Source organism: Hemiscyllium ocellatum, chromosome 9 (genome assembly GCF_020745735.1).
Source record: "Hemiscyllium ocellatum isolate sHemOce1 chromosome 9, sHemOce1.pat.X.cur, whole genome shotgun sequence".
NCBI lineage: Eukaryota > Metazoa > Chordata > Chondrichthyes > Orectolobiformes > Hemiscylliidae > Hemiscyllium > Hemiscyllium ocellatum.
This window is the reverse complement of record NC_083409.1, coordinates 29,594,591-29,616,907: the sequence shown is the minus strand read 5'-3', so window position 1 is coordinate 29,616,907 and position 22,317 is coordinate 29,594,591. Positions and strand designations below refer to the sequence as shown.

Here is a 22,317-nt window from a genome sequence, read left to right as displayed (position 1 = left end):
CATTCATTGCCCCTTCCTATTTGCCCTCGAGAATGTGGTGGTGAGCTGCTTCTTGCATCGCTGCAGTCAATTGGGAGGGAATTCCAGGGGTTTGACCCAGTGATAATGAAGGAAAGACGATATACTCCCAAGAAAGGAGGGGAACTTGAAGGTGGTGGTGTTCGCATGTATCTGTTGCATTGGTCCTTCTAAATAGAAGTAGTTGTGTTCAAAGTTTGGGAGAAGATTTGTAGCTCGGGTACTCGTTGTTGTGGTTCTGTTCGCCGAGCTGGGAGTTTGTGTTGCAAACGTTTCGTCCCCTGTCTAGGTGATATCCTCAGTGCTTGGGAGCCTCCTGTGATCACAGAAAGGCTGTCAATTTCACCTCACCTTTTGAATTATGTTCTTTTATTCATGTTTGAACCAAGACTGAAGTGAGGTCAGGAGCTGAGTGGCCCTGGCAGAATCCAAACTGAGCATCACTGAGCAGGTGCTGCTTGACAGCACGAACACACCTTCCATTACTTTACTTATGATGGAGAGTCGACTGATGGAGCGGTAATTGGCCGGGTTGAATTTGTCCTGCCTTTTATGTACAAGACCTAAATTGAGCAATTTTCCACACTGTCAGCTAGATGCTAGTGTTGTAACTGTACTGGGTCAGTTTGGCCAGTGGAGAAGAAAGTTCCCTTAGAAGAAACCCTGTCTCCATGTTAAACTAAGTTTTCTCAGCTCAAGCAAGTCTTCACTCAGGGTTAATGAGTTAACATATCTCTTATTATGGCTAGCATAGGCTGTAGAATACAACTGACCATTGATGGCTGTTGAGGTGCAGTGGTCGGATCCCCATCTCTGAGCCAGGAGGCCTAGTTTCAAGTCTCCACTGCCCCAGAGGTGTGTAATAACATTTCTGAAGTTGATCAGAAAATATCTACGACTTGCTACTAAAAATAAGGATAGCCAGCTCAGGCTGCTTGCCAAGGAAGCAGGTGACGTATTGTCCACGGAGGCCAAGAGGAATTAAGACAAAAACATGGATATTTCAGACATTGACGAATTGGACATGTATCACAGTGGAATGGAACATCAGTAGCTGTCTAGTATATCGAGAAAGGTATACAAGCTTCTCTTCTTGTTTCTCATAACAAATTTTCTGGAATATCATCCAAAATGATTGCTGCACTCGTATCTTGTAGTATGCATGAAGTATCACATTAAGGTGAAGTAAATTCATGTCATAATTTATCCTCTGAGAATGATTCACAATAAACTAAATTAGCTTAATAATTGAACCAGACAGAGGGGATCAGAGGTAGGATACAGAGGCTGTCTGCCATGCAACACTGTTCATCTATCCTTTGTTCTCCCATTTCTGTCGATTAACCAAAAGTCCTCAAATCCAAGTGTAGAATTCATCAGCAGCTTTGGAGATCATCTACCATAATAGACTGGAATGAGTAATCCTTAAAAAATGAGCAATCTTTTGGTATTATCTCACGGGATAGTTTATCAATGTATAAAGTATTGGCTTAAGCAATGGGGTACAGGAAGACCTGTTCACAAACTTTTAAGAAGATGCAAATTTGTGCCAAAGGTGTCCATGTTGTGAGGGTATTTCACAAAGCTATGTAACACATTGCTATCAGTTCCACTACTGTTCACTGTGCAACCAAAACAGCCTTAAATTTTCTTGTGGCTGGGAGAGAAAAGTATTTTAATTTGTTAATTATCAATACTCCCCATTCAAACATGAAAGGTCTCCTCTGATGAAAAGCCCATCACTGAAGATAATTAATTTGTTTCTGCAATTTAACTTTTGGAACCCATGTCACAGTAAATCATTTAAAATCTCCAGCACAAAGAAACCAGTTAGAATATCGCATCCTTGATAGTGCTTGCTTTGAGCACCCAAACTAAAGTCCATTGTGATTCCTCTACTTCAAATGTTCATCGACTCTCGCCCTAAAAGATGGAATCATCCCTCCCTCAACCAATGTAAGTCAACTGAGAAACTGCACTTAAACAAGAGATTTCAGATATATCTTGAGGTAAATGTATTAATGTACAAAAATTAGAAGTTGGAACTTTGAATATGTTCGAACGCCATGACGCAACCAAATAATAAAATGTCCACTGTAGCACTTTCTCTAAAAACAGAGTAAAATATTCAAGCTCAATTGACAGCGACACATCCACACCCTACCTCAACTAATTCAAATTAATTGGCTAACTTAGGATCTCTAAACTGTAATAAATGTTTGTATTCTCCACAAACTTGCACATGGTTTCTTCTAACATACTTTCAAATCATTAATACGGATAGTCAAAAGCATTATTCCCATACAGTCGCAGTCTAAAGATTAGGAATACGCCATTTAGGACAGAGATAAGGAGAAATTTCTTCACCAGAGAGTAGTGAGCTTGTGGAATTCTCTGCCACTGAAAACAGTGAGGCCAAAGTCTTGAATGGTTTAAGGAATGTGGTTCCTAATATGTGGTTCTTAAGGTTTAAGGGATCACAAGGTATAAGGAGAAAGGATAATGAGTTTGACAACCAGTCATAATCATAATCAACAGCCTACTCACGAGAATGGTCCCAGGAATGAAAAGCTTAACAGATGAGGAATGTTTGAGGACTCTGGGTCTATACTTAATGGAGTTTAGAAGGATCAGGAGGGATCTAATTTAAACATACAAAATACTGAAGGGCCTGGACAGAATAAATGTTGGGAAGATGTTTCCATTGGTAGGAGTGACTAGGACCCAAGGGCACAGCCTTAGAAAACCTTTCAGAACAGAGATAAGGAGAAACTTCTTTAGCCAGACACTACTGAGTCTATGGAATTCATTACCATAGAAGGCAGTGGAGGCCCAGTCACTGAGTATATTTAAGACTGAGACAGATAGGTTCTTGAGTATCAAGGGGATCAAGGGTTATGGGGAAAAAGTGGAGAATGGGGTTGAGAAACTTATCAGCTACGATTGAATGGCGGAGCAGACATGATGGGCTGAATGGACTAATATTTGCTCCCATGACATATAGTCTAACTCCATTCAAATAACTATCTGACAGATCTCCTTCACTACTTCAGTTTCCATCTAGTCACCGTATACATTGTTACTTCGTTCCAAAATTATCAACACTTAAAAAAAAAACTGGCAGTCCAGGACAAATGCCTTAATTGTGAGTATTGTACTATGCATTGTCTTTATAACAATTCAGGTCTCAGAAGATTTGTTAAAACATTGGCCTCCGACTATTTCAAAGATAATCCCTTTAAGTACTTGCATTGTATGGTTTAAACTAGGGAGTAGCAAATCTCTTGAGGGGCTGGGCTCAGATACCTCTGACAAGACATCATATCTGAAAAAACCAAACAAAGTCTTCAATGACACATCATGACTGAAACACCAAGGTTTCCATAGTAATGATAAACAAACTGTTTTGCAACTGTCTGATGTCATTGTATTCCCACACTACTGTCTGACTTTTTCTTCAAATGTTCATGATAATGTTTTAGTTCTAGACAACATGAGTACATCAAGTACTTCCCTGATAAATCATTGCCAAAAATAACTCATTTCAGATTATTTCTTTCACAGAATTCAAGCTTCCAAAAGTTCATGTGTTCTCACTTCTTGAAAGCACATCTTTTTATTTGAGAATTATTAGCTTGTCACTAATAATTTGGCTTGATTTGTTATTGCTTTGGTACAAACCAAGCAATTGCAAATACCAATGTAGTTCTTCCTAAAAAAATGTTGAGTTTACTTAATAATTCTATCTTCCACTTCAGAATCCTTGATGTGTTGTCACCTATTAAAACTATACTTAACTTTTCCAGTTAAGTGGATGAAGGTAAAGCGATTGATGTGGTGTGTATGGATTTCAGTAAGGCATTTGATAAGGTTCACCGTGGAAGGCTATTGCACAAAATATGGAAGCATAAGATTGAGGGTGATTTAGCAGTTTCGATCAGAAATTGACTAGCTGAAAGAAGACAGAGGGTTGTGGTTAATGGGAAATGTTCATCCTGGAGTTCAGTTACCAGTGGTGTAACATAAGGTTCTGTATTGGGCCCACTGTTGTTTGCCATTTTTATAAATGACTGAGATGAGGGTAGAGAAGGATGGGTGAGTGAATTTGCAGATGACACCAAGCTTGGTGGAGTTGTGGATAGTGCTGAAGGATGTTGCAGGTTACACAGGGTTGTGGATAAGCTAGAGTTAGGCTGAGAGGTGACAAATGGAGTTTAATGTGGAAAAGTGTGAGGTGATTTACTTTGGAACGAGCAACAGGAACAAAAATTACTGGACTAATGGTAAGACTCTTGGTAGTGTAGATGAACAGAGAAATCTCAGTGACCCTGTACATAGATCCCTGAAAGTTGCCACCCAAGTTGATAGGATTGTGAAGAAGGCATACAGTGTGTTCGCTTTTATTGGTAGAGGGATTGAGTTTCAGAGTCACAAGGTCATGCCACAGTTGAATAAAACCCTGGTGTGGCCGCACTTGGAATATTGTGTACAGTTCTGGTTACCGGATTATAGGAAGGATATGGAAACTTTGGAGAGGGTGCAGAGGAGATTTACTACAATTCTGCCTGGTATGGAGGGAAGTATTATGAGGAAAGGCTGAGGGTCATGAGGCTGTTTTCTTTGGAGAGAAGAAGGTTGAGAGGTGACTTAATTGAGATAGATAAGATAATCAGAGGGATAGATAGGGTGGGCAGTGAAAGCCCTTTTTCTCAATTGGGGATGGCTAACATGAGGGGACATAGTTTTAAATTGAGGTTTGATAGATATAGGACACATGTCAGGTATTTTCTTTACTCAGACAGTTGTAGGGCTGTGGAGCACACTGCCTGCAACAGTACGAAACGTGCCAATTTAAGGGCATTTAAATGCTCATTGAATAAATATACGGATGAGAATAGAATAGTGTAGGATAAATAGGCTTCAAATTGGTTTCACAGGTTGGCGCAACATCGAGGGCTGAAGGGCCTGAACCTGCGCTATAATGTTCTATGTTCTCACTCTATGACTGCTTCTTTCAAATAAATTTCTAGCCCTCCTACAGTATTAATATGGCTCTTAACCATGTTACAAATTACATCCTGTGTGACAATGCCAAAGATAAACTTTCCCTCTTTCTCCTTGACCTGTTTACAGCCTTTAACCACCATCCTCTCCAGCCTCTCCAATGTCATCCAGCTCAGTGGAATTACTTTGATCTGTCTCCAAACTTAACAATCTATCTAATCATTACTAAAGAATCACTTGCAACTGCTTCTTCCCTCAGCCTTTACTCCTAAGACCTTCCCCCCATTACCAGGCAGCATTTGTTGCAAATCAACTTTTTTTCCATCCTCCATTATTAAAGTTGACAAAGGAAGATGGCTGATGGCAATGGGACTGAAATGGGACAAGCGTATTGTAATACAGATGAAAAGCAGCACTTTGAGATGAGAAAGGACTTAACATACAATTTTGGATGCTGAGGTCGTGAATAGTTTGGTTCAGACTCAAGTTATGACCAGAAGAAAAGTGTAAATTAGTTTCAATGATAAAATTGTGACAGAGACCAAGGGCAATAGTCTTGACAGGACAAAGGTAATTGGGGTTTTGAAAGAGGTGAAGAAGTGGTGGAGTTGAATGTTAGTAATAGAATTGAGGACACTAATTCAAAAGTGAGAGAAGTATCAAGATCAGTTGTTACACAAACAACTTGCAGCATTTATTAAATTCTCACTGTCTTGCATATAACAAATTTCAGTTATTTTATAGAAGAATCGGTGTCAAAAAGTACAAACTTAAACTTGTTGCCAAGTTTTTATGCAAATTGAATAAGTTCTGGTTGTTTCTAATCCTCCTGTCCTAGCCATCATAAATCATACTCTTAACATCACCTCTCAGTCGCTTGGCAAAGGGTGATGGATTGAATGTTTGATGCTTATGTTATGAAAGTAGGAGTGTACTCCCTTGAGTTTTATGAACAAGCTGTCAGGAAACACAAGTGAATTTGAAAGGCTGGATTTTTCAAGTGCACAGCACTCTGATGTAAAATATACAAGATCTAACGATCTAATAAAACTTAATTTTTCACTGAAAATGATATTTTCATTCTCATTGGATCTACATACCTAAGGACCAGGATTGCAATCTACAACTGATTGTCTCAGTTCTCAATAGCTGGAAGTATCTTTTGGAATATTATGTACAATTCTGGTCTCCCTGCAGGATGAAAGATGTTGTGAAACTTGAAAAGGTTCAGAAAAGATTTACAAGGATGTTACCAGGGTTGGAGGGTTTGAACTATTATAGGAAGAGGCTGAAAAGGCTGGGGCTGTTTTCCCCAGGTTTATAAAATCATGAGGCACACAGATAGGGTAGATAGACTAGGACTTTTCCCTAATGTGGGGGAGTCCAGAACTAGAGGACATAGCTTTATGGTGAGAACGGAAAGGTTTAAAGGGGCCCAAATCGGCATATTTTTCACACAAAGGGCGGTGCGTGTATGGAATAAAATTCCACAGAATGTGGGGGACGTTGGTACAATTACGTTATTGAAAAGGCATCTGGATGGGTATTTGAATAGGAAGGGTTTAGAAGGATATTGACCAAGTTCTGGCAAATGGGACTAGATTAATTTAGGATATCTGGTCAGCATGGACAAGTTGGACTGAAAGGTCTATTTCCGTCTTCTATATCACAATGACTCTATCTTAAGTCAAAATGTGAAATACAAACTGGTTTGTGCTTTTCCTTTCAATAGCATTTATTTCTGTCTACTATTGAATTTTTTTTTATGATATATCAGCAGCAACTTTATTGGAATTTATGTTCGCACATACAACAATATATTGTATGTTCAGTTGTGAATTGTTGAATCTAGAATGTAATTAGAAGTTTGAGTTGGCCAAAAGCATAAAGTAATTGCTCATTTTGAACTGAAATTGGAAATTTACAAGCACAAATCTTGAAACATCTTTAATATAAGGATATTTAACATGCTATACTTTGTGTAGTACAAAAATCAAATATTTATCTGATTTTTCCTCAACTTATATTGTGGAAGCATTTCAAAATAGAAAATGAGATTTGTACAGTAACTTGTGATGACAGTAATTTGTCCCCAGAACCTCAGTACAGATGTTCACCACATTGTAGAAATGGCCAATGATTCTTCAAGTGAGAGAAGAATCTTCTAGGAGCCAATTTTCACACTGGATCATGATGTTAATGTGGACACAAAATCCATACACAACACACTGGACTGCAGGTTCATAGAAGCTTGAAAGTGGAGTCGCAGATAAAGAGGACAGCTAAGAAGGCATTTCATATGCTAGCCTTTATTGCTCAGTGCATTGAGTAAAAGAATTGGGAGGTCATGTTGCAGCTGTATAGGACACTGGTTAGGCCACTTTCGGAATATTGTGTGCAGTTCTGGTCTCCCTGCTGGAGGAAGGATGTTGTGAAACTTTCAAGGGTTCAAGAAAGATTCACAAGGATATTATCAGGGTTGGAGGGTTTGAGCTATCAAAAGAGGTTGAATATGCTGGGGTTGTTTTCCCTGGAGTGTCAGCTGTTGAAGGGCGACATTATAGAGGTTCAGAGAATCATGAGGAGCATTGATAAGGTAAATAGACAAGGTCTTTTCCCTGGGGTGAGAGAATTCAAAATTAGAGGGTATAGTTTTAAGGTGACAGGGGATAGATTTAAGAGGAACCCAAGGGGAATTCTTTTCATGTAGAGGATGGTGTGTGTAGGGACGCTGCCAGAGGAAATGGTCGAAGCTGGTACAATTACAATATTTAAAAAGCATCTAGGTGTGTATGTGAATAGAAAAGGTTTAGAGGGATATGGGCCAAATACTGTCAAATGGGACTAGATTTATTTAGGATATCTGGCCTGCATGGACAAGTTGAGCCTGCATGACAACAGCAAAGGGTCTGTTTTTGTCCTGTACATTCTCTATGACTCGATGACATGAATGTAGCCAAGTACAGCATTACATTTTCAAGTGGCACACATATAAGCTAACTTCACAGAACAATCAACAACTGCCATCAATAAAGGGATAAAAAGAAAGATCATGATGGAAATCTCCAATAACAATCAACTCATCAGTGCTAAGAACTCGATGGCAAAGGAGCTATCCGAACAAGACACTTTGATCATGGTGGAATATCCATATGATTCATGTGAGAAAAGAAATAAAGTAAACCCAAGTTAAATATAATGCAATTGCTTCACAATGCTCCAACCCCATAATTCATGCTTTCCATCTTTTATTTCCTAATCTTAAATTTGTATATTTGGTCAACTCTTGAAAACATCATTTAGAACATTTCAACTCACAAAATGATTTTTGGAAACACAAGTGCATCTCAAGAACAGGACACTAAGATAGAATTCCAATTATTCTTTCTGCATCACATCAATCAGAATTCTCAACCAAGCCCACATAAATTGGATTAGTGAAATATTCCCCTCTCCTGTAATTGAATTGCATGTTGGATAACATTTAATTGAATGTGCAACAGAAAATTCAATTTCTCAACCAAATAAAGAATGTGGAGCTTCAGCAGCAACCTATTGTGGGAGTGCAAATTAAAGGAAAATTCTGCACAAGCAGTTCCTGAGCAGAAATTATGACAGCAATTCATAAGCACTGAGACAACAGATGTTGGCAAGTATAAGCTTAAAGATGGCTCCTTTGCAACAGTTGCAATTATGTGAAAATTCACATGACTGCTACAAAGCTATGTTCTCAAATCATCGAACTCTACACTAATCCAAAATCTTACATTATGGCTGTGCTACAGATCTCCACAAAATATTGCTTCAAAATTCCAAATACGTTGTAAATCATGTACCTTCCTGCAGTCACTACATTGAACATCCAAATCTTCTCAGACTTCTAAAGAAAAGTCATTGCCCTTGAAAGTAATGCATGCATTTATTCCAGCAAAAAGGCAAACTATGAATCTATTTCATTAATTTATTTGAGATTTTTTTTAAGAGGAAGTAACAAAGGGACTTGGGGTACTTTTGCACGAAACACAGGAAGTTTGCCTATTAGGAAGGTTAGTAGAACGTTGGCTCTCATTTTAAAGGATTTGTAGTGTAAGAGTAAGAAATTCTTACTACAACAATACAAAGTGCTGGTGAGATCATATTTGGAATACTTTGAGCAGTGTTGGTTCTCTTACTTAAGGAAAGATTTCATTCGAGAAGGTTCACTGGGATGATCCCAGATATGAAGGGAGTGTTTCATGAGCAAAGGCTAAATAGAATGGAATTCTACTCAATGCAGTTTAGAAGAATGAGAGGGGATACCTTGGAAAGATAAATAATTTCAAGAGATTTGATGCGATAAATTCTCAGAGGATGATACCCCTCATGACATAGACTGAGGACAAAAGGGTGCCAATTCAAGACCGAGATGGTGAGAATTTCTTCTGAGCGTTGAAGGTCTTTGGAACCTCTTACCACAGAGAACTGTGGAGGCAGAGTCCCTGTGTATAATTATGGCGAAGGTACATTCTTGATTCTAGGCCAGACGGCCTACTCCTGCTCCTAGTTCTTATGTTGATCAGTAGAAGAAGAATCGAGGGTTACAGGTAAAAAGCAGGAAAGTGGACGTGAGGCATGTCAAATCAACTATGATCTTATTGAATGGTGGAGCAGGTTTGAGTGGCCATACTGCTTGCTCCTATTCCTACTTCTTATGGTCTTCACCAAGAATGCCAATACAGCATCCCAAATATTTAACACATCAATTGTTATGGATTTAAAATGCAGCATTTATTTAAAGAGAAATCTAACTGCTAATGAGTTACTAGTCTGGGATTAGGAATGGTTTTAGCAGTCGAACCACTCATTTGTTAAGTGGTCAAATATAATCCTCTGTTCACATTAAGCAGTTTTGATCTACAAGGTTTAAATTCCAGCCAATAATCATTTTCATTTGGAAAGGGGGCTTGATATAATGCAATATCTAAGGGCACCTCACAGGAATATTATGAGAAAAAAGCTAACACCAAGTCAACAGAGAGATTTCAAGACAAGTAACTAAAAGGAGAAAACCATTTTTACTATCACACTTCAACTTTACATGGAAAGCATGTATAAATAACAAAAGAGTATATACTTGGTAAAATAGTGTTCAGAGCTGGGAGATCTCAATCAAATCAATCAAAGAAAACATTTTACACATGACATTAGTAATGTGGAAAGAAACACTTTGGAAGTGAAACATAAGAAACATTGACAATAAATCGGTATAACCCCCAATATACAGTGGATTTTAAGACTCAAAAATGAAGAATTGTAATGTAAGACTGTGTGCATTGTGATGATGCTATCACTTAAAGGGTTATTTTGTGCTTGGTTTTTTTTCTCCCCAAGAGAAGTCGTAAAGGCAGAGATATTGAAGTGTAGTTTAACAATGACATGGGTGTGGCTAGTTCTTCCAGTTCAGGTTTTCCTAGTTTACTTTAGCTGTAGTAGTCACAGGATGCTACAGCCCAGAAAGATTCCAAGCTTAAGTAAATGTTGGGTCCACAGTTTTTTCATAATTTATATAAATGGTTAGCAGGTTTGCAGATGACACCAAAATTGGTGATGTAGTGGACAATGCAGGAGATTATCTCAAGAGTACAATGAAACCTCGATCACATGGACCAATGGGCTAATTTAGATAAATGTAAAATGTTGTATTTTGGGAAGGGAAATCAGGTCAGAACTGATACAGTAAATCATAGGGCCTGAGCGAGTGTTGCTTAACAAATGAACCTCAAGGTGCCAGTGCATTGTTCCTTGAAAGGAGTCGAGGGTAGACAGGGTGGTGAAGGACACACTTGGCATGCATGCCTTCATTGGTCAGCATAGTGACTATAAGAGTTGGGTTGTCATGTTGCAGCTATTTGGGACATTGATGGGGCCACCATTAGAATACTGAATATAATTCTGGTCACCCTTCTATGGGAACAATGTTGTGAAAATTGAAAGGGTTCAGAAAAGATTTACAAGGATGTGCCCACGACTGGAGAGTTTGATTTATAGGAAGAGGCAGAATAGGTTGGGTCTAATTTCCCTGGAGTGTCGGAGACGGAGGGGTGACCTGATTGAGGTTTATAAAATCATGAGGGGCATGGATTGATAAATTGACTAGGTCTATTCCCCAGCGCAGGGGAGTACAAAACTAGAGTGTATCGGTTTAAGGTGAGAGGAGAAATATTGAAAAGGGACCCCAAAGGGCAATGTTTTCATGCAGAGGGTGGTGCGTGTATGTAATGAGCTGCTGGTACAATTACAGTAACAAAAAGACGACATTAATTTAGGATATCTGATTGGCACAGATGAGTTGGACCCAAGGTCTGTGTTATACATATCTATGACTCTATATCGGAGGCATGATTCATTACTTTAGGTTCATCAAGACTGAAGGGCTTATGCCCGAAATGTCGATTCTCCTGCTCCTCGGATGCTGCCAGAACTACTGTGCTTTTCTAGTGCCACACTTCTCGACACAGTGGGATATGGGTCAAATGCAGGCAAACAGGACAAGTTGAGTTTAGGAAACCAGATTGGCATGGACAAGTTGGGCTGAAGGGTCTGTTTTCATGCTGTATGACTTTATGACAATTACTCTGTAAAAGGATTCCCAACACTTATCACTTTGAAGAGCAGTTATTTAATACACAATTGATCTGCTGAGAATGACAGTTCATGATTCGGCATATTTCTTGCATATCCCAGCATCACCTCAGCTGTCATGGCTTGCAATACACCATGATGTCTGAGCTGTGCAGGTTGCCATTATTAGGGTGTACCAATTTCTTAGCACTTAGGAGACTGAGGGCATCAGGGACAATAGAAATCACCTGAGAAGTCGGATTCCAAAAAGAAAATAACTGGGAGGCAAGCAAAAATGCAAAGCAGGATGACAGATTCAGAAATGGCAACACAAACTGGAGAGACAAAGACAAAAAGCACATAGACTGGCTGGATAAGAGAAAAACTACAGTAAGAGTGTGTTCATGTCAGCCTGCAGCATATGAGGTTTTGTCCGATGATGGGCAGTTTGCTGCTGATCTTGGACTGAATCTCACTGGTCTGGAAGCAAATTTTCTACATTAGATACTTAAAGTAATTGTGTTTTGTCTGGCATTGATTTAATTCATTATTATCATTTGCTATCATATAAAAAGACAATAAATTTGATGAAACCTTTAGCTAAAGTTATATAGGATTGCTGCCAATTCTAGGGCAATGCTTTTTTTGTGAGGATGTGAAGGTCTGAGAATGAAGGTGGGAAAGGCTTACAAAATGGGTTGCAAAGACAAGAGGTTTCAGTTGCAATAAAGACTGAGAAATTTGGTGCTCTCCTGTGAGAGGACATTGAGAACAGATTTAAGAAATGTTTTCAAAATCATTAAGTCCAGACAAAATAGACAAAAAGAGACTGTTCCCAATGGCAGAAAGGCTAATAATTAGTGGATACAGGGTTAAGGAGATTGGTAAGAAAATCAAAGGCAACATAAAATAGTCAGAGAGTCAAAGAGATGTAGGACACAGAAACAGACCCTTCCACCCAACATGTCAATGCCGACCATAACCTAAATTAATCTAGTCCCATTTGCCAGCTTTTGGCCGATATCCCTCTAAACCCCTCATATTCATATACCCATCCAGACGCCTTTTAAATACTGTTATTGTACCAGCCTTCACCACCACCTCTGGCAGCTCATTCCATCCACGCACAACCATCTGCATGAAAATGTTGCCCCTTAGGTCCCTTCTAAATCTTTCCCCTCTCACCTTAAACCTATACCCTCTAGTTTTGGCTTCTCCATCACTGTGAAAAGACCTTATCTACTTACCCTATCCATGCCCCTCGTGATTTTATAAACCTTGTAAGTACACCCCTCAACCTCCAATACTCCAAGGAAAAAATAGACCCAACCTATTCAGCCTCTCCCTATAGTTCAAACCCTCAAACCCTGACAATGTTCTTGTAAATCTGTTCTGAACCTTTTCAAGTTTCACAACATCATTCCTATGCAGGAAGACCAGAATTGCATTCAGTATTCCAATAGTGGCTTCACCAATTCCAGAATACAAAATGAAGCTGAGCAAGATAGCAGACAAAGACACATCCTTTCCTGACGCGCTGAACAGCCTCTACATTCAACTTGAGCAGAATGCCAGCAGCACAGTGATGCCTGCCCCAACAGCCTTGGACACCTGTTCCCTGGGTCAGCACTACAGATGTCAGATTGGTATTCCTGGGAGTCAACTCATGGAAAGTGATAGCCCGGATGGCATTCCCAGCCAAGCAGTCAGATCCTGTGCAGACCAACTGACAGAGGTATCCACAGACATCTTCAACGTCTCCCTCCTAAAAGCCAAAGTCCCCATCTGCTTCAAGAAGACCACCATCATCCCCATACTGAAGAAAGCACATCACATGCAATGTGCCTTACTGACTACCACTCAGTGGTTCTGACCTCATTAATCATGAAGTGCTTCAGGAGGCCAGTCATGGTCCACATCAACTCCAGTCTCCCAGCCTGTCTCGATCCCCTACAGTTTGCCTACCAACAGAACAAGTCCACAGTGGATGCCATGTCCCTAGCGCTGCACTCATCACTGGAACATCTGGACAACAAGGACACCTACATCAGACTCCTGTTCATTGACTGCAGCTCTGCCTTCAACACCATTATCCCCTCCAGATTGATCTGAAACTCCATGACCAATGCTATCTTAAGTTTCCTGACGACACCACCATTGTGAGACAGCTATCTAACAATGGCAAGTCAAAATACAGAAGGGAGATAAAGGGCTTGGTGGTGTGGTGCAATGAGAACCACCTCTCCCTCAACATCAGCACTAAAGAAGTGATCATTGATTTCAAAAAAGGAGGAGAACACGCCCCCATCTACATCAACAGAACTGAGGTTGAGAGGGTGGACAGCATCGAGCTTCTCGGAGGGACAATAATCAACAAACTGCTCTGATACCCCCATAGAGTATTGAGTGCAGAGTTGAGAGGTCAAGTTGCAGCTGAAAAGAACATTGGTTCAGCAACTTTGGGAATATAACGTGCAATTCCAGTGTCCTTCCTATCAGAAAGATGCTGTGAAACTTGAAAGGGTTCAGAAAAGATTTACAAGGATGTTGCCAGGGTTGAAGCATTTGAGGCAGTGGGAGAGGCTGAATAGTCTAGGGCTGTTTTCCCTGGACCACCAGAGGCTGAGGGGTGACTTTACAGAGGGTTATAAAATAATGAGGAGCATGGAGGGGTAGTCCAGAACTCGAGGGCATTTGTTTAGGGTGAGGGAGGAAAGATATAAAAGTGACCTAAAGGGGCAAATTTTTCACGCAGAGGATGGTACATTTATGGAATGAGCTGCCAGAAGAAGTGGTGAAGGCTAGTACAATTGCAATGTTTAAAAGACATCTGGATGGGTATATGAACAGGAAGGGTTTGGAGGGATGTGGGCCAGGTACGGGCAAATGGGATTAGATGAGGTTAGGATATCTGGTCGGCATGGACAAGTTGCACTGAAGGGTCTGTTTCCTTCTGAGAGTCTGAGTTAGAACAGGGAGACTCATGACCTATGTATGTGTGACTACTGCAGGTCTTTGTATCACAAGACAAAAAAACTAACCATTATGACCAGTTAATATCATTGTATCAAGCAACTATCAATGAAGTGATATCATTTATTGATTGGTAATTGTCTGAATATGTTATGCAATCATGCCTTATGCTCTGTTTTAAGAAAAGTATAAAAATGCCTCTGTATTAAGCCAGTGCGTGCAGTTCCTCCGAGGGATACGGAAGTACATAACTTCTGTGTTTCTGGACATTCTGTACTCGGCTGTATATGAAATAAAAAGTGAACCCTAAATAGTCAGACTCATTTAGAGTGTTTATTGACTGATCGCAAAACTGAGAGACCAAAATCAATGTCAATTTCAGTACGGACTCAATATTTGAAATTCTTTCCCGAAGAGGGCTGCAGAGATCAGTCCACAAGAAAGTTCAAGACGCCAAGGGATGTGGGAATACTGGGGGAAAATACCACTGATGTAGAAGATTTGCCATGATCTCGTTGATTGCAGAGCAGGCTCAAGGAAACGACTGACTACTCTGGCTCCTGTGTTCCAATGAGTTTTTATGTCTTCTGCACAATCTCCACCACATCAACATGTATAATATGATGATATGGATATAATTTAGCCGTGTGAATAAAAGCAAGTTGTTGGAGTACCAACTACCAATATCTCAGAGTGTGCACCCTAGATTTTCACTCGGTCAAAGTAAATAAATTTGCATGGGTTTGCACTGAGTCGTACAGTCCAAAATTATCAAACTATTATATTTGTTGTGATTGGATTTAAAAGTGACAAACATATTCCCTAAGTCAGTACTTCAGGACAGAGAGACAACTTCTCAGGAATGCAAGATTGTCATGCATGAAAGAAATATAACATAAAACATAATGTTTCTCAGAATTTCTTGATATTTTTGATAAATTCCTGATACATAGAATAAGTTCCTTACTAATCCTACATGAAATACATCGCTATCACAATTTGGAGGTGCAAGTGTTGGACTGGGGTGTACAAAGTTAATAATTACACAATACCAGATTATAGTCCAACAGGTTTCTTTGGAAGCACTCGATGTCAAAGCTTTGCTCCTTCATCAGGTGGTTGTGTCTGATGAAGGAGCAACACTCCAAAAGATGGTGCTTCCAAATAAACCTGTTGGATTGTAACCTGGTGTGTGATTTTTAAACTCAGTGTTCACAACACTTGCAACCAAAGTCATTTAAAGCCACTCAAACTGAAACAGGATCCAGAAACTTAAGATGTTGTAATTTTCTTTTTCAAATTTCAACTACTGTTTCTTCACATTCCTGTTTGCCATTCTTTCCACATATCATTCATGATGAGGGCAATAAGTTGGCAATATGCTTGCACCCTTTTGTTTAAATTTCCATCTAAAAAATGTCTCTGCACGTGCATTTGTAACAACAGCACAGTCAGCAACCTCATGGCCCAGTTAACGCCACGCTCAATCAGTACCATCAAGCAACGGGATCAATCTTGGTTCAATGAACAGCACAGGAGGGAATTCAAGGGCCAGTACCAAGCAGCCCTAAAAGTCACCCTGGAGAAGCCACCAAACCGACTATTTGCATGGCGAACAGCATAAGCAGCAAGTGACTGTCAGAGCTAAGTGATCCCACAACCAAGATCAGAATTAGGTTCTGCAGTCCTGCCAAATCCAGTTGTGAATTGTGATGGACAATTAAACAACTCGCTGGTACTGAAGATTTGTGCTCCAGAATGTGCTATTCCCTGAAACAAGCTTTTCCTGTATCGTTACAATCCCATCATTTACCTGACAATGTGGAAAATTGCTCAGGTATGTGCTGTACACAAAAAGCAGTACAAATCCAACCCTGCCAATTAATGACCCATCAGTCTATTCTCGACCATCTGTAAAGTGACAGAAGGTGACATGACAGTGCAATCAAGCAGCATCTACTCAGTAATGACTTATTCAGTGTCATCGAATTCAGGCTCTGCCAAGGCCACTCAATTTCTGACATCGTTACAGCCTTGGTTCAAACATGGACAAAAGAGCTGAATTCCAGAGGTGAGGTGAGAGTGACAGCCTTGACACGAAGGCTGTATTCAATCTAGCATGGCATCAAGGAGGCCTAAGAAAATTGGAATCAATGGGTGCCTGGAAACAAACCCTCTGCTAGTTAGAATCATATGTGGCACATAGGAAGATAATCGGTGATAGTTGGCAGTCAATCATCGCAGCTCCAGAACATCTCTGCAGAAGTTCCTCATGACAGTGTCCTAGGCCCAACCATCTTCAGCCACATCTTCAATGACCTTCCCTCCATCATAATGTCAGATGTGAGGATGACATTGATGACAGCACCATGTTCAGCACAATTTATGACTCCTGACACAATGAATATTCAACTGCAACAAGTTTCAGGCTTTGGCTGCAAGTGGCAAGTAACATTCATACTGCACAAATGCAGGGTAATGACCATCGCCAATAAGAAACAATCTAACCATTGCCTCTTGAAATTAAATGATGCTACCATGACTGAATCCCCAACTACCAAGATCCTGGGGTTACCATTGACCAGAAACTCAACTGGACTAGACATATAAATACAGTGGCGACAAGAACAGATCAGAAGCTCGGAATACTGTGGCAAATAACTCAACTCCTGACTCACCAATGCCTGTCCACCATCTACAAGGCATAAGTTAGGAGTGCGATGGAATACTCCCCACTTGCTTGGATGTTTGCATCTCCAACAAAGTTCAAGAAATTTAGCACCATCCAGGACAAAGCAGCCCATTCCCACACTGACACTCAGTAGCAGCAGGGTGTACTATCTACAATATGCACTGCATAAATTTACTAAAGATCCTTAAGGCAGCACCTTCCAAACCCACAACCTCTTCCATCTAAAAGGGCAAAGGCAGCAGATACATGGGAACACCATCTCCTGCAAGTTCCCCTCCAAGCCTCTCACCATCCTGACTTAAAAATATACTGCCATTCCTTCATTGTTGCTGGGTCAAAATCTTGGAATTCCCTCTTCTCAAGGGAAAGGGATGGCAATAAATGCTGTTAAAAGTTTTGATATGTGTGTGTGTGGATAAGATAGATGTAACATTATGTGGTGTCCAGGCTCTCCAAACGGCAGATGAAGAAGTACCACATAATATATCATTTGGAGATCACTCTGACCCAGATAATCCACCGCTTACATAAGATTATCTTCTCCCCATCCAGAAACAGATACAGGTCTCACTTGAAGAAATCCAGCAAATCAGCACCCACCTTTCAAGTTAGCAACCTGCTTCTAAGGACCATCTTCTTTTCCCAGCAACCTCCATCTGACTATATGCAACTTGGTAGTATGAGTCATGGCTGCCTCCCAAAGTATTTAAATGGTTGAATGGTCCATTAAAACAATTCCCTTACTGATCCAATATAACTTAACTACATTATCCTCAAGGTAAAAACAAGGAGTGCAGATGCTGGAAACCAGAGTCTAGATTAGTGTGGTGCTGGAAAAGCACAGCAGGTCAGGCAGCATCCGAGGAGCAAGAAAATCAACATTTCGGGCAAAAGCCCTTCATCAGGAATACAGGCAGGGAGGCGGCAGGGTGGAGAGAAAAATGAGAGGAGGGTGAGGGTGGGGAGAAAGTAGCATAGAGTACAATAGGTGAATGGGGGTGTTGATGGAGGTGATAGATCAGAGAGGAGGGTGGGGGAAGGTAGCAAAGAGTATAATGGGTGAATGGGGGTGGGGATGAAGGTGATAGGTCAGACAGGAGGGTGGAGTGGATAGGTGGAAAGGAAGATAGGCAGGTAGGACAGGTCATGAGGGTGGTGCTGAGCTGGAAGGCTAGAGCTGGGGTGAGGTGGGGGAGGGGGAAGGGGAAATGAGGAAACTTGTGAAACCCACATTGACGCCATGGGGTTGAAGTGCTCCAAGGTGGAAGATGAGGTGTTCTTCCTCCAGGCATCGGGTAGTGAGGGCACGGCAGTGGAGGCAGCCCAGGACCTGCACGCCCTTGGCGGAGTGGGAGAGGGAGTTGAAATGTTGGGCCACAGGGCGGTGTGGTTGATTTGTGCAGGAGCCCTGGAGATGTTCCCTAAAGCGCCCTGTGAGGAGGCATCCAGTCTCCCCAATCGGGACAACAGATACAATAAGTTATATTGGTGGATGTGCAGCTAAAACCTTGATGGATGTGGAAGGCTCTTTTGGGGCCTTGGATGGAGGTGAGGGAGGAGGTATGGGCGCAGGTTTTGCAATTTCTGCAGTGGCAGGGGAAGGTGCCAAGATGGGAGGATGGGTTGTAGGGGGGCGTGGACCTGACCAGGTAGTCACGGAGGGAACAGTCTTTGCAGAAAGCGGAAATAGGTGGGGTGGGAAATATATCTCTGGTGCTGGGATCCGTTTGGAGATGGCGGAAATGTCATTGGATGTTGTGGTTTATGCAAAGGCTGGTAGGGTGAAAGGTGAGCACCAGGGGGGTTCTGTCCTTGTTACGGTTGGAGGGGTGAGGTTTGAGGGTGAAGGGGCAGGATGTGAATGAGATGCATTGCAGGGCATCTTTAACCACGTGAGAAGGGAAGTTGCGGTCTCTAAAGGAGGAGGCCATCTGGTGTGTTCTGTGCTGGAACTGGTCCTCCTGGGAGTAGATACTGTGGAGGCAGAGGAATTAGGAATAAGGGATGGCATTTTTGCAGGAGGTAGGGTGGGAAGAGGTGTAATCCAGGTAGCTGTCGGAGTAGGTGGGTTTGAAAAAATGTCAGTGTCAAGTCGGTCATCATTAATGGAGATGGAGAGATCCAGGAAGGGGAGGGAGGTGTCAGAGATGGTCCCGGTAAATTTAAGGTCAGGGTGGAATGTGTTGGTGAAGTTGATGAATTGCTCAACCTCCTTGCGGGAGCACAGGGTGGCGCTGATGCAGTCATCAATGTAGCGGAGGAAGAGGTGGGGAGTGGTGCCAGTGTAACTGTGGAAGATGGACTGTTCTATGTAGCCATCAAAGAGACGGGAATAGCTGGGGCCTATACGGGTGCCCATGGCTACCCCTTTGGTCTGGAGGAAGTGGGAGGATTCGCAGGAGAAATTGTTAAGTGTGAGGACCAGTTCAGCCAAACGAATGTGTGTGTTAGTGGAAGGGTACTATTGGAGACATCGGGAGAGGAAGAAACGGAGGAGGGCTTGGAGGCCCTGGTCATGGCTGACAGAGGTGTAGAGGGATTGGATCTCCATGGTGAAGAGGAGACGTTGGGGGCTGGGGAAACGGAAGTCTTGGAGGAGGTGAAAGGCATGGGTCTAGATTACAGCTGTGCTGGAAAAGTACAGCAGGTCAGGCAGCATCAGAGGAGCAGGAAAATCGACGTTTCAGGCAAAAGCCCTTCATCAGGAATCGATGCAGCGTGCCTCTATCCCCCTCCGTCCACACATCAATGAATTTAATACACGCCGTGACGCTGAACACTTCTTCCGCCGCCTCCGCCTCCGAGCTTACTTTTAAAATCAAGACTCCCGCCCACCATCTGAGGACCCCTTGCCTGCCACCAACACACTCCATCCACCTGGACACCCTGCGCTGGCCTATTATCTGCCATCGATCTCTTCATTTCCAACTGCCGCCGAGACATTAACTGCCTCAACCTGTCTAGCCCCCTCCCCCACTCCAACCTCTCACCTTTATAACGCGCAACCCTCCACTCCCTCTGCTCCAATCCCACCTCACCATCGAACCAGCAGATAAAGGGTAATTTGGTGCACTGACCTCTACACCGCTGACGCCAGATGCCAACTCAAAGACACCTCCTCCTACCACCCCCTTGACCATCATCCCACCACCCCCATCACCAAACTATCATCTCCCAAACCATACAGAACCTCATCACCTCAGGAGATCTCCCACCCACAACTTCCAACCTCATAATCCAGGAATCCCACACCGCCCGATTCTACCTCCTTCCCAAGATCCACAAGCCTGACCGCCCTGGCTGACCTATTGTTTCAGCTTGCTCCTGCCCCACCAAACTTGTCTCCACCTACCTTGACATTGTCCTATCCCCCCTAGCCCAGGAACTCCCCACATACGTTCAAGATACCACCCACACCCTCTACCTCCTCCAAGACTTCCGTTTCCCGGGACCCCAAGGACTCATCTTCATCATGGATATCCAATCTACACCTCTATCCGCCTTGACCAGGGCCTCCAAGCCCTCCCGACATCCCCAACAGTACCCTTCCACTGACACTCTCATTCGTTTGGCTGAACTGGTCCTCACCCTTAACAATTTCTCCGTCGAATCCTCCCACTTGAGAAAAGCTCTATTCCTGATGAAGGGTTTTTGACCGAAACGTCGATTTTCCTGCTCCTCGGAAGCTGCCTGACCTGCTGTGCTTTTCCAGCACCACTCTAATCTAAATTATCCTCAAATGGCCAGTTCTAGCACTTAACACAGAAAATAGGAACAGCAGTAGACCATGCAATGCTTTGATTCTGCTTCATCATGTGGTAGTGGCTGTTCACTTAACTCAATATCCTGTTTCTGTTTTTTCCACATTCCTTTAGCCCTAACAACCATATCCAGCACCTTGAAAACATTCATGTTTGGCCACAATAACTTTCTGGAGCAGACAATTTCACAGACTCACCACTCTCTCGGTGAGGAAATTTCTCTTTTGTTGCTCTTCAAACATCTTGATAAGCAAGACGCTTCAAGCTGGGTAACCATCTCATGGCCCAATTATATTCTCTTTCCAGAACCCCAATATTAACTTCCATGTGGGGAAACCAAAAGTGAACACTGGACCACAATGCAATCAAAGAACAGAATCATATTTTTAGTAGTGGTGATTTGTCCCAAAAATACAGCACCAGTTTCTCCAGCTTCTGAACCTTTAGGAGTGTAGGGTGCCCACAGATCTATTTCTCCTCCTTCAATGCCTTTCTTAAACATTGCATTTCACCAATTAAAATGTGATTGCCTTTCATAACTCACAAGTTATCAACATCTGCCTAAAGCAGCCAGGCATCTTGAGACATATTACCTTCCTGGACTGAATCCACATCTGGTTCTTCTTTGTGCCTCAATAGTTTTGAAAGCCGGTTCGATACCGTAGTGAAGAAACCACGCATAAAATCAATTCTCTGCTCAGCATCTGAGTGGACTTGTCTCAAAGGTGGTTTCTCAATGTGTGAAGAGCAACCAGGTTCAGAAATTGATCTATGATATGGGATTATTGAGAGTTTGGCACCTGCTTGCACCACCTGGGCAGGAGACTGTTCCAGAACATCATCTGATCCAGTGTTTTTAAGGTGAGGCTTAGCTGATTTTGGCTGATCCTGGTCTGATAAACTGGTGTTATTCAAGTCAGAAAAAATCCGTCTGCTAGTGGTCCACGAGAAACCCGAGGCAGAGTGCCATTTATAAGCAATATTTGGTTTCAAAGGCTCCGAGTGGGCCCGCTTGTAAATTTTCCATTTTGGTTTTGAAGGTGTGCGCCACTGATAAGCACTCAGACTGTTGGGATTCCTATCACAATGAGCTGAGTCCGAGAGGGATCTTCTGTATTCACCACGAGAAGAGGAAACTTGTTTTCTGAACACACTCATCTTTCAAATGTACAAAATTTAAGTCTGGCCTTCTCAAATTCAAATTAAAACATAGTATACAGCATCAAGCTAAAAAGTCACAGCTTGAACAACACAGCTTCAGATTTCCGT

At 41.9% G+C, this 22,317-nt stretch overlaps 1 protein-coding gene across 3 annotated transcripts in view; it reads right to left on the bottom strand.

The window, feature by feature from the left end:
• The window catches only part of rasal2 (RAS protein activator like 2), a 410,016-nt gene that overhangs the window by 296,029 nt on the left and 91,670 nt on the right, over positions 1-22,317 (bottom strand). The window contains exon 1 of one of the 3 annotated variants that reach the window (XM_060830105.1): positions 21,642-22,244. The exons of 1 other annotated variant lie outside the window; for it this stretch is intronic. In XM_060830105.1, coding sequence (XP_060686088.1) covers positions 21,642-22,206 — 565 coding nt within the window. In that variant the 5' untranslated portion in view covers positions 22,207-22,244. Of the gene's footprint in view, positions 1-21,641; positions 22,245-22,317 lie in introns of those variants that run through there. One more of the 3 variants, XM_060830106.1, reaches the window with a different exon arrangement.